A 17,597-nucleotide genomic window follows, 5' to 3' on the forward strand; every position below is an offset into this window, starting at 1 on the left:
ATCCAACCGGGATCTTTTTCAGAATTTGTTGCAAGAAGGGCTAGACCAACACTACCTGACTGTTGGAGAAGAGTAGGATCTACCACAGAGTGAGTGATATCAACTGGAGTAGTGAAAGCCATGGTATCCATTGAAGAAGGAGTCGGTGCCATTGGGACTGTAGGTGAGGTGCATAGCGCAACTTTACCACCTTTTCGAGCTTGTAATCGCTCTTTGTGAGCCTGCCACCACTCGGGATATCCATGCTTTTTGAAGCAAGTATCTACAATATGTTTGGTGCTGCCGCAATGAGTACATTTACCACCAGTAGGTACTGAGAGTGACAAAGAACTTGTTGGAGTTCCATATTTTCGAACTGCCATAGCCATCTGAGGAACTTCTGAAGACATCATTGTATTCCGGCGAAGTTCTTCACGTCTCACAGTTGAGAAAGCATTATCAGGTCCAGGTAGAGGATTAGTACGAAGAATATCTCCCCGAACAGAATCATATATATCATCAAGCCCAGCCAAAAAAGAATAGACTCGATCTTCATCAATCTCAGTCATTCGAGTCTTAATCACATCTGGCTGAGTAAAGGTAATTGGACGACGATGATCAAGCTCCTGCCAAATAACCTTAAGATCGGAATAGTATGCAGCCACAGGTCGCCCTGCCTGCTTAGTTGCCATAGCTTTTCGAGACAGATCATACAAAATAGATTTATCAGCACCCTCAAAATATGTTTGAGACACAGCATCCCAAACATCATTCGCAGTGGGTAAACGAATAAAGAGATTCATTATATCGGCCTCCATAGAGCCAATAAGCCAGCCTTTTACAGTAGCATCCTCCATCATCCACTTGTTATATGTAGAGTCACTAACAGTAGGTTTCGAGGTCGTACCTTTGAGATATTCCATCTTTCCTCGTCCAGCAACGAACATAGTAACCACCTGAGACCAAAGAGTGAAATTTGAGCCATTCAGTTTGATCCCATAAGGAATAGAGGTTGGTTCTTGAGTTGGCGTCACCACAGGTGGAACTATAAGAGCACCGGATTCAGCCATGAGTTGTTTGTAATTTCTGGATGAGATTCTGGTTCAATGGTGCAATCGGCACCTGTTATGGACGAAGCAATCGGCTTCTGTCGGATGGTTGGAGCAGTCGGCCCCTAGTAGCTACGGTGATGGAGAGGTAGTATGTTAAGAGAACCTTGCTTGCTTATGGGGGAGCTGAGTTTGTCCATTAAAAGACCAATGAAATTGTATTGCGATAATCAGTCAGCAATTAAAATTGCTGAGAACCCAGTGCAACATGATCGGACTAAACATGTGGAAATTGATAGGAATTTCGTGTATGAAAAGCTAGAAGAAAAAATAATTGAAGTTCCGTATATGAAGACCGAAGATCAGTTGGCTGATATGTTAACCAAGGGAGTGTCAAATTCAGTGTTTGCTGATTCATTTGTCAAGCTGGGCATGTACGATGTCTATGCACCACCTTGAGGGGGAGTGTTGAATAGAGTCAAAGATTTACCCAAGATTTACTTTATTGACAAACTCAATATTGATTGAAGACTTTATTGACAAACTCAATATTGATTGAAGACTTTCCTTAATTGAAGATTCGGCAATCAATATTGATTTGTCTAAGTTCATAATTGATGCCTCAATTGTTGACTTTGATAGTGACTTTGATAGAGATTGTAATTACGTAGATCATTGATTGTAAACCAATGTAATAGCTATATAGGTGTTTCCCACTTCAATAAAAGATTAATTGATTGCAAAATTTAGTTTTATTACCCTACCACCATGATCACATTCTTCACGTCAACAACACTTTAAAAAAACAAAATATGAAAAAGTTGTCACAGAAAATTTGAAGTGGAGTATTAGGTGGTGCGGTATTTATTTAGATTTAAGAAAAATGTGGACAAAAATTATGAAGAGAAAAGTGTGTGGACTCCAGAGATATCACAAATTAAGGGTATTTGTCTAAGATTACGACTAGTCAATGACTCAATATGGCCCACAGCTTTCATTAAGGTAATACAAAATTATATATTTCTAAATAAATATCGAACGATATGTCTTATGTAAAAGAGAAAGATAATACATGACAGACCATGAAGTCAGAATGTTTGATTTTTCTAATCCTGACGTTAGATTAGATATCCATGGATCTCTGTAAAAAAAAAAAAAAAAATTGCTGTTGTTATTATTACTAATATGGGGTTTAGGAGTTAGGACACATAAAAAATAGACAAATCAAACAATAACATAGATATTAGATGTTTTAGTATTAAGTCGGTAAGTCATTCATCATCATCCTCCCAGATTTTATCCTACAAGTTTGGGATTGGTTACATGACTTATATATTCATTTTCCTCGTTCATTTTTATCTAAGATTATATTTTCATCAACTCTTATTAAATTCATATCATTTTTCACTCCTTCAAGTCATGTCTTTTTGTTTCTTACTCTTCGCTTCCTACTCTTTCTTATACAAATTCTCTCGATTCTCTTTCCTATCACATGCTATCTCTACATTGTACATTCTCATTCCACTACCACATTTCTTTACCTTTAGGTATAGGGCTTTTCGATATGCAAAAAAAAAAGGTATAGGGCTTTTCGACTCACCAAGTATCTCTTTTGCTAATTGTTTGCTACAAATCGTAATCTCTTACCATATGGAGTTTGTTTCCCCAATTAAACCTCAATTTACATTATCGTTCAAAAAGCTATATATTTATTTCCTTTTAGATTATATAACATAATCTTATACTCTCGTGTTACTATACTTCTTCTAAGTCATTTCTTAAAAAATATGTTAACTACTACCATTCTATATTGTGTAATTATACTCTTTCCCGGAATCACTTCACAGCCCTTACAAAGTCTTCTATATATCTTTTGCGTAAGAATGAAATCTATCTGACTATAGTTATACCTACACTTAAAAAATAATTAAATTTGATCTTCTCTTCTTAAACCGGATATTTACTAGACACAAATCATACAACACGACAAACTCTAAATAGTTTCTCGCGCATCATTTTTATCTCCAGAACCACACTCACTAACACTATGTACACTATTAAAGTGGACCATTCATGTCTCCTCCAAAAAATGTACATTCATGTCTCCTCCAAAAAATATTTTCTCCCTACTTGGAATGCCCTGAACAATCTTATTGAGATCCTCTCAAAATTGTTTCTTGGCATTTTCATCTAATCATATTTGTAGGGTGTACGCACTTACTACATAATTATTTCATTTTCTACTACCAATTTAATCGTTAAGATCCTATTGCCTTTTCTTTTTATCTTTACAATGTCTTCTTCTAGTTTGCTATATACTAGTATACCTACACCATTTATATTTCTATCCATTTCAGTATACCATAATTTATAACACGTTCTTTCAATATCTCTATATTTTTCATCCATATATTTAATTTTTTGTAGACGTAGTATGTCAATCCTACGTCCATCATGATGTCAACTAATTCAGTTAATCTGTATGTAAAACAACCCCATGTTCCAAGTGCCTACCCTAATCCTATAATCATAAACTAACTTCTTTACCCCCACTCGTCTATAATGGAGAATCCTTGCCTATATCTCATTGCATCTGGGCACCGATGTAGCGCTTCACTTGCGGGGATGCCCCAACGATCCTATGCTCATTTATCACTACATCAGGGTGTCAATGCAGTGCATCACTTTTGAGATACGCCTATGCCACCTCTTGTTCATTTACCGTTGCACCCAGATTATGATGCAATGCATTGCGCATAGGGAACGCTCCAACTAATTTATTATTTTGACTCATGTGTCATATGTGTGGATGGATTTTTGCATTCAAAGAATTGTCTATTATGAAGTACCTCTGTGGATGTTCATACCCTTTACTCACAGATTTATTTTAGAAAAATATTTGCCTTCCTCACTCGAATTCATAGCCTCATTAGTTTGGGAAAGTTTGTACTCAAAGTTACCAACTAATCTAGGTTGTGGCATGGGTGTTTGGGATTTCAGCAAACTCGTTGCCGTGCCATATATATGAGATCTCATCGTGGTTAGGGATGTTGGGATCATGCGGATTCTCTGTCATTCCCTTGATTCAACAAATTCCTTCTTTCTTGGACAAAAGTCTTCTTTTCCTAAAGGTTTTTCTTATGTGCCACTTATCATGTCAATTTTTCTTCATCCACAATGAGTCTTACAACATTTTGCAATCACTGTCAATCTAACGCAACTCTCCTCCTTTATTTAGATTTTATAATCAGGTACAAGCGCAAACTATGTTATCTTATTTATTTCGCTTTATTGGCAAATATGCCAAGTTGTTTAAATTTAGTTGACAAAATTTGGATACTAAATGATCCCAATCTGTATCTTCTAGCTCCACAAATGTCTTATAATGAAATTACGTCATACAATAGTGGCACTACCTCTACCTGCCTGCCCTAAATGAAACCGAGCTTATACGAGGAAGCAAAAACGCATGGGTCTTGTCTTCTTCAGATTGCAAAAACTAAGACGATGAAAAAATGGATAAAAAGCAAATCCAGATGATTTTTTTCAAACTGTGACCCGCGCTTTCTGGTTATAAGTGACTTTTGACATAAGGTGGGAGCCAGCCATGAGCCCATCAATACTGAAGGTGGTGTGGCCACGCAACCTTCACCATGCCGTGTATTTGCACGGACATAAAAGTAAAAAAGTGACCCATCAAAATTTTGCGCTCCAACAATATATATTTGTTGGTTTATTTTTAATTGTCAAACATGAAGGTATGGAGCATGTAATGGTCATATGTTGGTTTAAAATGAGACTCACATCTTATACACACTCATATTTTTACCTTTAAATCAATATTGGATCTCACATCTATTACACAAAAATAAAATCAATAAATTTACAAAATTATGGTTGACACATTCATTTTCTATTAAACCCCACAAATATAATTCCCCAAAAAATTTGATGGCTAAATAGTACATTAATCATTGTGGTCGCTAAGCATCAAAAACGAGGTAAATGATCAAAGCTTGAAAGGTACTTCCCACCTAAAAAGACAAAGGTAGTTATAACTACCAAAATACTGGAAGAAAAACTAGACAAACAAATTTCGGCAAAATTAGTTTCAGACGCTGATGTTAAATATAGGGCTGTTATCCGTTACCAAACACAGAATATCGTTATCATATCGATCCCTTCGATAACTCAAAAAATGCTACCATTATCGTTACGGTCAAAATCGGATCGATATACCGATTGATCGGTAACGGTAAACCGGTAATCGATAAATTTACCAAATCCATATCCACCTAGAAACAACAATATTATACCAATATTTTTTAATTAAAAAAAAGAGAAATTAGAAGCACCTTAAATGCTTAACTAATGGATGCATAAAGGATTCAATTACAATCAACAAGAAGTCAAGAATCTTCAACTCGTTCTGCAAAATTCTAAACCTGCCATACAAATCTCTTGCAACCTCACATTTGTGACCAGACCTCACTACCTCGGGTGACAAAACAGGCTTGAAAATCCCTGAAACAACCCAAGAAAACCCAGTTTCCACAACCAAAATTAAGCTGAAACACAAAATTAATCTCCTTATAACACTTTTTTAGTTCCAGATCTGAACCCCAAATTGCTTCCTCTGTTCTCTGATTTGTCATTGAATCTCACTCTGGCAATCGATTTGAGAGTAGGAGACTCCAAATTCTAGTTAGTATTTGATTTGGGCGTGGACATAATTGAGGGATCACAAGAAATCGGAGTGCGGAGTGGCAGAGGCGGTGTCCACAGCGTAGAGAGAGGATGAGAGACAGAGTGACGAACTCGTAGAAAGTGGAATTGAGGGAGGCAAGGAGGAACTGAAATGTTGTTCAAGTGATTAACCCTAAAAATCAATGACCTAGATTTTTTAAAGTGATCCAAGGGTTGTAATTAAATAAAAATAAAAATAATATTAATATATATGTCGGTAATCGGGAAATTTACCGATTTTGAATCATGGTTACCGATACCGATACCGATACCGAATTCAACGGTAAATTTACCATACTGATCTATTGGTAATGGTATATCAATATTATGTCACTTTCGTTAACCAATATATCCGTAACGATATACCAACGGATAATTTACCGCTACCATAACAGCCCTAGTTAAATATACAACCTGCTCCTCACCTTGGCATATCCATGTCCAACTTCTCTCACACCTATCCATCTATATGCCCATATAGATACCTGTATATCGAAACTAGATATCAGAACAAAAATCCCACTCTTAGGTGGCCTGGTTGAGGCAGTCCCCTTCATTCATGGCTCTTATCACAGTTTAGGGAACACTGTTGTACCATGAGGTTCAGAAATCAGAAGCTGACATTGCAATACTGAAAATGTAGTACAATTATTAAAAAGCTGCTGTTTTAACTATGCATTTGAACAGGTTGCAACTAATATACAGACAAGTGATTGGAATATATAAGCACGTTAATAACGTGTTCTATTCAATCAAACTACATGCCACAAAATTTAGTAGATCAAGTTAGCTTTGTTTCATTTATTACTAATAGGTGAACAAGCTGTTCTATTCAAACCACATGCCACAAAATTTAGTAGATAGTGTTAGCTTTGTTTCGTTTATTACTAACAGGTCACCTCCTAACTAGGTTTCCAAATGCTTGCCTCCAACTGTTTAGGTGAACTTGAGAACAAAAGTGCGAGTCCTCAGTGAAGATCAATAACCCTGTGTCCAAAGTCTGAAGATTAACATAGACAAAGCCGTTAAAATCCTCATAAAACTCGCACCTTTGAGCTCACTATATGCAGTTAGGAATGAACTTTACACTCATTGCTAGGATTGTCATCATATATATCCAATTTTCACCCTTGGTTTAATCTAGCTCAACTGATATGCTTTTTCTAAATCATCCAGCAACCAACTTCTTGCATATGACGAACTATGCAACAAAATAATACCATACAACCAGGAGCAATTCAGTTCAGAGTACCAAATAATCAATTCTCCATATAATCTCGTCAATGCACATACTATGAATTGCCTCTAGTTGAAAAAAACAGCAAAACATAGTATACTATCAAAGAAGTTCGACAACAAATGACTAAAACAATCAAAACATATTCTGATGAACAAGTTCTCCTTTTCTGATCATAACAAATTTTGTTTATGAACTCAATTCCATGCTCCAGATTTATCAAGGTATGGTATTTCTTCATTTTTCTCAGGGTAGAAAACGGAAGTTGGGATCACCAACCAAAATGCAAAGTAGGAAGAGTATTTCATTAATTTCTAGAATATAAACGTGATTCTTGAGAACAGAACACATTACATTTGTACATACACGAGCAACCAATGCCCCAACTAAGTAACAGAAAGGAACAGTCAGAATCAGTAATGAAAAAGGAAACAAGAAAATCATACAGAAGACTCATCATTGAAGAAAAAGAAGAGAGAAAAGAAGGCAAACCCTCCTAACTCTCTCTGTCTCAATGCCTCTCCCTCCCTTTCCATCTCTCTTGGTTTATTCAGTATCTGAAGGTAAATGTGAAGAATTAGCAGCTTGTAATTCCTCCTTCATCAAATTTTGCAACCCGGGTTTCAACTCTCTATTACAGAATTCCTCATACTCTTCCTTATCTCCTCCTTTTTTCTTCACCTCCACCACCACCAAAGACTGTGTTAACTCAAATATCTCAGCAGCAATCGTTAATGGCCCCTTCACGCCCTCTCTCGAACCCTCCAAACTTACTCTGCAATCCTTCTTTCTAACAGTGAAACTCACAACCTTCGCAATCTCCTCCAATTTTGATATGATCTTCGAAACAGGGGCACCTGACACAAACCTAGCCCCCTCTCCTCCTTCCTCAAACAACCCAGACAAATCGAATCCAGGCGAAAATGATATTAAATCAAATGCATTCAAACTGGCTGGTCTAGGCAGCGTAGTAACCCTCCTTCGGGTCTCCAATTCTGAGTCCGATTCCGACATTGATTGATCATTGTCTGTCGATGAACCCACATCATCGCCCACTAGATCCTCAACATTACAAAGCTTATCATCATCTATATAAAACTTGATATGCTTGAAACCCTTTTTGAACCATCTATTCTCCATAATTTCGGGGATGGTGAACCTAGTTTCCGGATTTGTGTCAAGGAGACGCGTTAGAAGTTTGGTTAGCTCGGGAGAAAACCATCTGGGGCACCGAAATTCACCTTTGTAGATCTTCTTGTACATGGCCATAACATTCTGATCTTGGAAAGGCAAGTAACCCGCCATCAAAACAAATAAAACCACGCCACAAGACCAAATATCCACTTTGGCCGCATTATACCCTTTCCGTGACAAAACCTCCGGCGCTACATAAGCCGGCGTGCCGCAGAAAGTGTGAAACAACCCGTCCTGCCGTATCTGATCCGCAACAGCACTCAACCCAAAATCCGACACCTTCAGGTTACCGTTCTCGTCCAATAACAAATTCTCGGGCTTCAAATCGCGATGATACACACCCCTTGCGTGACAAAATCCGACGGATGAGATCAATTGCTGGAAATACCTCCTAGCAACTTCCTCCTTCAATCTCCCTTTCGCGACCTTATTGAATAGCTCGCCGCCACGGACATACTCCATCACAAAGTAGATCTTGGCTTTCGTGGCCATTACCTCGAACAGCTGGACTATATTCGGGTGCCGAACGCGGCGTAGAATCGAAATTTCCCGCTTGATGTGAGCAATTAGGCCAGACTTGAGGATCTTCTCCTTGTCTATAACCTTGATCGCGACGCTGTCACCGGATTTAACGTTCCTAGCGTGATAAACCTTGGCGAAGGAGCCATGACCGAGGAGCTTCCCAACCTCATAGCGGCCCAAGAGAAGCCCCTGCGGGTGTTTCTTGCTGGTGGTTCTGTTCAGAGGCGTGTCTGCCATGGATGGATCTTTCGTTCTGGAAGGATGTTTTAGGTTCTCAGTTCTCTCTCACTGATATGGCATTGATGAACAAGAAGGAAAGCGAAGGTTTTTGTTTTGTTTGAAAAGAAAAAAAATAATAATGAGTGGCATCAAATAGAAATCTTCAGATGATTACCGTGCAGAGATGCTTTTTATAAAGCTGTAGGAATATTCTCCCAATTTGCTTTGTTGCTTCCCCCAGGTTATTGGTGTATTTATTATTTATTTATGGTAGTCATTTATGAGTGTGAAATTTCATGTCCTTTATTGGTAGTCCAAGTTAATTGGGGATTTGAGTGAAGCGTAACGGCTCTTTTTCCTTTTTCTTTTATTTTGCCCTTTTTGGTACAAGAAGATAGGACAGCTGTCAAGTACACAAGCTCTGCTCACAACGTGTAATCTAGTCGGTCTGCTTACGTGGAGTCGTGACCCAAATTCTCATCTACTATTCAAATTGCGTGCATTCTTGCTCAACTTACTCCGAAGCCTGTAGCCGTTGGATTACGCTCTAGGACTTCATCGTGTGATGAGATTTCTTTAATCCTCTGATAAAAAACATATTGAAGTGTAGGGCGGTGATCGGATGTGGATCGCAGGATCGAGGGGGACGGTGATGTGGTTGAAGTAGAAAGTCAACTTGAGTGTCGGTGATGATTTAGACTTTGTAGACACGGAAAGGAATACGAGTCTTGCCAGAAAAAAAACTCGTAATGAATTTTTCTACACACTTATCTAATGTCCGTCCACTAATCGCAATCCACGTGGCATGTTGAAGAGATTTGGAAATTTACTGACGTATAAGCAAAATTGACTTTTGCTTAATTATATCTTTGGTTTCGAACGATTAATGTGCATATGACGAAGGGAGGGTGCAGTTAAAGTTTGAGCTCAAAATCTCTTTTGTCATCATGTTGCATATTTTCTACCTTTTATGGTCTGAAATTCCTTAAATGGAAAATGACGTATTAATATCACTTTTAAAATTGTTGGACATCTAGGTCCACTCAAAATTTTTTTATCCCTCATAAGTCTATTTTTATTTTCTATAATATTTAAACCATTTAAATTTTATCTTATTCTTTTTTTATCATTTTTCAAAGAGGATTAGATATAATATAGTTTTCCCTCTTGTTATATAGTGCATCTCTCTTATCTCACTACATCTTCTCTCTATTGCATCTATCTCTTATCACAATAATTTTCTCTCTCCTACTGCATCTCTCTCATCACAACAACTTTCTCTCTTATATTGAATCTCTCTCTCTACTACATATCTCTTTACTATGTCTTTCTGTCTCTCTCTCTCTCTCATCTCTTTTTATGGTTGTCGTTTTGGTCCAAATATGATGGGACATTATGCGTCTCTATGAGTGGAGTCTAATGATGATGGTGGTATTGCAAATTGTCGTCGAAATCGGCCGGATCTGAATTTTTTTTTCAAATTATAACACTGGGCGATCAATGTTACTGTTTTGAAATAGTAACATTGGTAACACAAGGCGATCAATGTTACTATTTTAAATAGTAACATTGACAGACCAATGTTACTATTTTAAAACGGTCATATCCGGTGACCGTTTTGGGCCGTAACTAACTGGGTATTGTGCATCTCAGTGAGGAGATTCTAATGGTAGTGGTGGTATGGCGAACCGCCGCTAAAATCGACTGGATCTGAAGTTTTTTTTCTAAATAGTAACACTAGCCGACCAATGTTATTGTTTTGAAACAGTAACATTGGTAACACTAACTGACCAATGTTACTTTTTTGACATAGTAACATTGACCAATGTTATTGTTTTAAAACGACCATATCCGGTGGCCGTTTTGAGAGTACCTGACTGGGCATTGTGTGCTTCAATGAGAAGAGTCCAACTGTGATAGCGGTATGACGAACCGCCACCGAAATCGATCGGATCTGAAGTTTTTTTTCAAATAATAACATTGGCCGAGATGGATTTGTGGAAGAGAGATAAGAGACCCTAGGCTAGTGAGAGGAAGAGACCCTACACTAGTGAGAGAGAAAGGAAAATCATATCAAAAGTGTCTATGTAGGCATAAAGGTTTCTGCAAATTCAAGAGATTATTAGTTTATTACCTCTTTGGAAACTTCCTCAACCTCCTTGGATGACCTTGCATAATTTACTAAAACCTGCAATAGCAATAGATTTTCACACGCGCATCAATTTAAGGGTAAAGGTTTTCCTCAACCAACAGAAGGACTACGATATGGAGTCATAAACGTGCAGTTACAATATAAAATGTGCATGGAAAGTATGATAGGACTTTAGGAAAGGGAGACGATGGCATAACCAGATTGAGGTAGGGAGGCGATGGCACGGAAGAGTAACAATAGATCTTTCCTTTTCGTCTTCGTCAGTTGCAGAGAGCGAACGACGTTTTCATGGTTTTGGAATAAAATCAAGGGTAAAAATGTACTTAAGCAAGAAGTGGACCTTAGCGGGATAAACTGTTTTGGGCTGGACTTACTTAAATGTCCTGTCACCGAACCAATGCCCAACTTGAGCCCATTTAGTAAAGCCCACGTATTTACATCAAAAAAGTTTGGGCTCAAATTCATGCCAACATTTCAAATACATATCCAACTGGGCCTAACTACGTACGTAATTACTAATTACTAACCATTTGGGGTGCTAACCTCTTTTTGGAGTTGCTTAACCAATTAGGTTAGAAGTTCATTTCTTTTTAACGACTGTCATGCATGTTGAAGCATCAACTCTTATTTGACAGTCTTAGTTGAATATGATTAATTTATAATTTCAAATCTTTGTTGCCATTCCTTTGGAATTTTTGCTTCGGCTTAATGTGGGTTAGGTATAATTTTAGGACAAATTCAGGTTGTATATTGCTAACCAAACAAAGAAAAAGACAACAAGACATAGACCAAAAGTCACGTGGTCGAGCAGGTCAGATGTGATTTCATTTTCATTATTTTCGGCTGGGAGCAAGTATGCCTACCACCATGCAAATCCATTATCTTCATGTATTATCATCGCATAAACCTTCATATTGTTCTCTGACATATGGTAGTTTTTCATATACGTATAGAATAATAGAAAGAGGGCATGAGGAAACAGTCACAATGTGAATCTTCAATGACCAACTGCTGAGTCAAGGAAATGTGATTATTCAAAACCAATCTTTAATGGCAATAGTGGGTTCCATTCATGGCATATTAAGGGACCAGCCAAATTAATAAGACAGTTTTTGAGTGTTTTTGGTCTCAAATGGAATGAATGTTTGGTTAATGTAGCCGTCAACCAACATGACAGATTATTTTCTTCTTTAATTCAACCAATGAAAGAATGTTTTATATTAAAAAAAACAATGAAGGAATGCAAACTCAAACATGGAAAGCACCCTAATAAATTGTACTACTTCTGAAGAGCCGTAATCTGTATTTATTGTGTACTGTAATTTTTGTGTTAATTGTCAAGGTGGCAGCATCTGCCATACATCTTAAGAGATGAAAAAGTGGGCCCCCTTAGTAAATCATCATAAACCCTTCAACTTCAATCACCGAATCAGCTACCGTTGATATTTAAGAACATTGTTAGTCAAAGCGCCGACACACAAATGCTTTCTGTATAAACATACTCGAGACTCCGTTGGCATGTTCACTTTCTTTGCATGTTTTTCTCCTAGTCTGATAGTCTATAATCTTCTCTCTTATGTTTTTATTATGGAAAGCAGAAGAAGCCAATGAAAAACAGGGTATTGAAGCTAAGGAAATGAAGATATTTTGCAGATTGTGGATTTTGTTTTCTTTGCTTGCTTTTGTGGACTCTGCTGCATCTACATGCAACGGTACAGATCAAGAGTTTATCTCGAGGGCTTTCAAATCTGTCTCTAATTTCAATCGTTCTTGGTTCGACTCTACATATTCAAACTGTTCGCATCCTCCAATAACAAAAATCAGCCTTCATTCAAGGAATCTGACAGGTAACATTTCATGGAAGTATCTGAGGAACATGTCAAGGTTACGAACAATTGATCTCTCCAGCAACTCGCTGCAAGGGTCTGTGCCAGGTTGGTTTTGGTGCTTACAAAGCTTAGTTGAAGTAGATTTGTCAAACAACCGGTTTGGAGGAAGCATCGTTGAACCCAATTCGAGAAATTGTTCGTCGATTCAAAAGCTCAATCTCTCCGGTAATAGGTTCACTAACTCGGTTAGGCTTTCTGGGTTTTCAAATCTCAAATTTCTTGACATTTCACACAATGATTTGTCTATTTTGCCTTCTGGGTTTTCCAATCTGACCAAGCTAGAGCAACTTAATATCTCAAGTTGCAAAATTTCAGGGGACATAAAGTCTCTTAAGGTCGTCCACTCATTGAGATATCTAGATGTGTCAAACAACTCAATGAATGGTACTTTCCCTTCCGATTTTCCTCCTCTTGATAACCTCAAGTTCTTGAATATCTCTCTAAACAATTTCACTGGACTTGTTGGTCCAGAGAAGTCTCACAGATTTGGCAAATCTGCCTTCATTCAAGGTGGGAATTTCATTTTCAATGATTCAAGAACTCCCAATAATATCAAACCACATTCAAAAACGGCACCTCAGAAAACCATCCCTAAACCCCAACCCATCAAGAACCAAACCAGAAAACACAACCCCAAATCACGTCACAAAGCTTTCGTCATTGGCTTGTCCTGTGCTTCAGCCTTTGCTGTTCTATCAGTTTCAATATGTGGCTTCTGCGTGTACAGAAGAAAGAAATTTTCCAGGAGAAACAAATGGGCAATCTCCAAACCGGTTCAGTTCCAATTCAAGATGGAGAAATCAGGGCCCTTCTCCTTCGAAACAGAGTCAGGCACATCATGGGTTGCAGACATTAAAGAACCAACATCCGCACCAGTGTTCATTTGCTCTAAGCCGTTGATCAATCTCACATTCAAGGACCTGATTGCCGCCACGTCACATTTTGGTAGGGAGTCGCTCCTCGCTGAAGGCAGGTGTGGGCCCTTGTACACCGCAATCTTACCCGGAGACCTCCACGTGGCAATCAAAGTCCTTGAAAATGCCAGACACATTGACCATGATGATGCTGTCTCAATGTTCGAACATCTTTCAAAGCTTAATCACCCCAACCTATTGCCTCTCTCTGGTTACTGCATTGCAGGTCAGTCATCAGTGTACGATTTAAAAGTTTTGACCTAACCCATTTAATGCCGTCACGGGACTCATTCGCACAGTATTGAAATTCCTTAAAAAAATGTTTTTTTTTTTAATTTTATATTTTGTTATTTAATTAATTTTCAGGTAAGGAGAAGCTGGTTTTGTACGAATTCATGGCCAACGGCGACCTCGGGCGGTGGCTACACGAGCTCCCCACCGCCGTTCCTAATGTTGAGGACTGGAGTACTGATACGTGGGACCAACAAAATTGCACTACTCCACACGTGTTGTCCCTTGAGAAAACTAATTGGATCACACGCCACCGGATTGCGGTGGGCGTCGCGCGCGGCCTTTCATTCCTCCACCACTCCGGCTCCGTCCACGGACATCTAGTTCCCTCCAACATTCTCCTTTCCGATTCTCTGGAGCCCCGAATTTCGGATTTCGGGCACCGAAATTTTTGGTCTGGGAATATTGGAGAGGATAAATGTAACGTTGAGGATGACGTGTACTGCTTTGGGTTGGTTTTGATAGAGCTTTTGACGGGTAAGCAAGGGAGTGAGGAGAGTGTGAGGTGGGTTAGGAGAGTAGTGAGGGAGGGACACGGCGTTGACGCGCTTGACTCGAGGTTGACAATGGGTGGTGATTCGGTGAGTGAGATGGAGGAGACACTCCGAGTTGGGTACTTGTGCACTGCCGAGTCGATAAACAAGAGGCCCACCATGCAACAAGTTCTGGGTTTACTCAAAGACATACATCCTGAAACGTGTTGAGCAAAGTTGACTCGTAATGCCTCGTAAGATTTGGTCAGCCTTTTGGTTCTTTGTTTTTTTAGATTCCTAAATTTCTTTCGCATGTGTGACTGATGTATGTACAGACAAAATTTGAAAGAGAAAAATTTGGACCCGGAAAGAAAAAGAGAAAAGAAAATTAGACAAAAGAAGGTGGGGCTAGGTATGATTTTAGTGGAAGAGACGAATGTTTGTGGTGGTTTAGTTGAAGAAAAGAAATCAGAGAATCTCACTTATTGTTTGTCATTGTTGTCTGTGTGAGAGAGATGGTATCATTAAATTTCTCATCTTGAAGCTTTGATATGGTCTTTGATTGTTTTGCTTTTGTCTTTTGTTTTCTATGAAATGCTTTTGCATGTGTTCTTTATTTTCCTTTGATTTATCTTATGGGTGTCCTTTTGCTTTCAATACAAAAAAATGTAAAAGAGAGAGTCCATGCATGCATGCATGTCAATTTTTGTAGATGCTTGGACAAAGTACAAGATCAGGCAGGATCCTTTTGGTCCCTTCCATTAATTCTTTTTGATTGATTAAATGGTTTTTAATGTGGGAAATGTTTATGATAATTAATTCGATGTTTTAATTGGGTAAAATAGTTAGTAGCAGAAATAAAAATATTAACATATATATAGATGACTCCAATTATCAACAAGACATTTTCATAAATGAAAAATATCTCATAGTAACTCCACAGTTAAATGTGTTTTTGTGAGAGTGTTATTGGGATAAATGACCTTGCTGGAAACAGTTGCGGACCTGATGTATTCACGATAATCGGATAATCCAAAGTAAAGCGGACAATATTGCAACTTGTTGAAAAGCAAAAACAAAAGCAAATCTCACAACCCGCAACTCGTAAACTAAATCATAAGATGATATTAGTCATTGTTTACTTTTCGTCAATCATCATAGCTTTTGGTCACTCATGATATGCAAAGGGTGGTCCTTCCACTATTGTTTAGAAGTAGATGGTGGGCGGCCTCTGGATTCCATGTCCTTGAGAATAGCCAAAGAGACAGTGATAGAGACTGAGAAAGAAAAGAGAGAATGAAAATAAAGAGTTTACAACTATCTAGTTGAGTTTCTTCGAACTCCTTGTCTTGGCTTCACGGGCTTTATGGGCTGGGCTTTCAAGATGTATTCTGTTCGACTTGAGAGCATTCCAGCTGGAAGCCGGGATGTGATTTTGGTTTTCTGGGAACCATGAGCCAAAAGGTTCATATATTATTATCCGTGCAATTGTATTGTAACTCATGGGTTATGGCTTGTTTAGCTAGCTTCATGGGCTCTATATAAACAGGCGTGGCCTTTAGCTTCCAGCCCATGTCTCTGTAACCAGTTTTGGACTGAACAAAGCCTAAAATCAGCTGCCGCGGCAATTTGGAGATCTCCCAAGGCAATTCTATTATTCTGTAAAATCAAGCGCTAACCCTAGAACCGTACAATTCGATCATGGCATCGAAGAAGAAATCAGAGGGAATTGCTTTAATCTCCATGTACGGCGACGACGAAGACGATGAAGAGATGGAAGATATTGAAGAAGAAGAACAGGAAGGACAAGAGTAAAACGATGATAAGGACGTTACCGGCAACGAGGGAGGTTCAAGTGATGCTATTGTTACTGGGGGGGTACTCGATTTATGCATTTATGGTCCTAAATTTTTGCTACTGGATTCTACATTCTGAAAGCTTTCGTTAGGGTTGGTTTTCATCATAAATTTCGAAATTGTTCTGTTCTCATTTTTTTTTGCTCTCGGAATTTTTTTTTTTCAATAATAGGATTTGATGATGTCTAAAACAGGTCTACCCTATCAGACAAATCAGCCAAGTCAGACTGAGCTGGAATAACTAATTTCTCCTTTGCTGGTACGTGATCTCTTCCTTCCTTCCTGCACAAGGAGCGAACGTAAGCTTCGGTAGGGCCCCGAGGGTGTACTCGGGGGGACCTCTCCGACGCTCAAGTCAGTACGGTACTAAACTTGGGAGGATGGCTCGTTGCTTCGAGCGTTGCCTCTTGCTCAGTAAGTATTTTAGAGTGCAGGAGTTAGATTGCTTACCTGAGGGCAGAGGTTCCCCTTTTATATGAGTTTGAAGTGTTTGAGTTGTAGTAGGAGTCAGACTCTCTCTCATTGGTTTTCCAGAGGGTTTCTCGGATGGTAAATTCCATCCGTATCCCTTTCCAAAGGGGAGTAAGACTCTGTCTAGAATTGACGTCCTATGAGGACTCTTCATCAGTTGGACTTCGTGCGTACATGCTTCTGTAGTACGGTTATCGAAGTGTGGTCTTCGGTCTGATAGTGCAGAAGTATACACTTCGGTCGAGAACCGAAGTGTACCCTTCGGTACGTCACCCGTATTGTCCTCACCGGAACTTATTCTGCCACGTGGCCTTCTCCCATTAGTGGGGGTATTTTGGGAATATCAGTTGCCCCCCACACTCGTACCGAGGTATCTTAATGATGAACTGAGTATGAGTGTAATAATGTTTGTTCGACGGTTCATCTTTGCGGACAAGATCGAAGGATGCAGAGCGTCTCAACCTACGCACCGTTAGATCAGATCTTCCTCTTATATAAATAGGTGGCCTGCAGTTCTCTTCGATTTTTACTCGCCTCATTTTTACTATTTAGAGCGTTTAATCTGACTGACCGACCGAAGCCTTCCTTTGCAAAACCGAACATAC

The 17,597-nt window shown here is 38.8% G+C and overlaps 2 protein-coding genes across 2 annotated transcripts; one reads left to right on the top strand and one right to left on the bottom strand.

Moving 5' to 3' along the window:
• Positions 1-7,292: 7,292 nt before the first annotated feature.
• Positions 7,293-9,174, bottom strand: LOC119988913 (CBL-interacting serine/threonine-protein kinase 12-like). The gene has a single exon (XM_038834162.1). The coding sequence runs from the start codon at positions 8,962-8,964 to the stop codon at positions 7,558-7,560; it is 1,407 nt and encodes a 468-aa protein (XP_038690090.1). The 5' UTR covers positions 8,965-9,174; the 3' UTR covers positions 7,293-7,557.
• Positions 9,175-12,514: 3,340 nt separating this feature from the next.
• Positions 12,515-15,281, top strand: LOC119988912 (calmodulin-binding receptor kinase CaMRLK-like). The gene is made up of 2 exons (XM_038834161.1): positions 12,515-14,127; positions 14,268-15,281. The coding sequence occupies exons 1-2, from the start codon at positions 12,675-12,677 to the stop codon at positions 14,894-14,896; spliced, it is 2,082 nt and encodes a 693-aa protein (XP_038690089.1). The 5' UTR covers positions 12,515-12,674; the 3' UTR covers positions 14,897-15,281.
• The last annotated feature ends 2,316 nt before the right edge of the window (positions 15,282-17,597 follow it).

This window comes from Tripterygium wilfordii, chromosome 21 (genome assembly GCF_013401445.1).
Source record: "Tripterygium wilfordii isolate XIE 37 chromosome 21, ASM1340144v1, whole genome shotgun sequence".
NCBI lineage: Eukaryota > Viridiplantae > Streptophyta > Magnoliopsida > Celastrales > Celastraceae > Tripterygium > Tripterygium wilfordii.

Coding starts and splice junctions, on each gene's coding strand:
- LOC119988913 (XM_038834162.1), bottom strand. CDS start 8,964: ATGGCAGACACGCCTCTGAACAGAACCACCAGCAAGAAACACCCGCAG.
- LOC119988912 (XM_038834161.1), top strand. CDS start 12,675: ATGTTTTTATTATGGAAAGCAGAAGAAGCCAATGAAAAACAGGGTATT. Junction 14,128..14,267: donor CTCTGGTTACTGCATTGCAG/GTCAGTCATCAG, acceptor ATTAATTTTCAG/GTAAGGAGAAGCTGGTTTTG.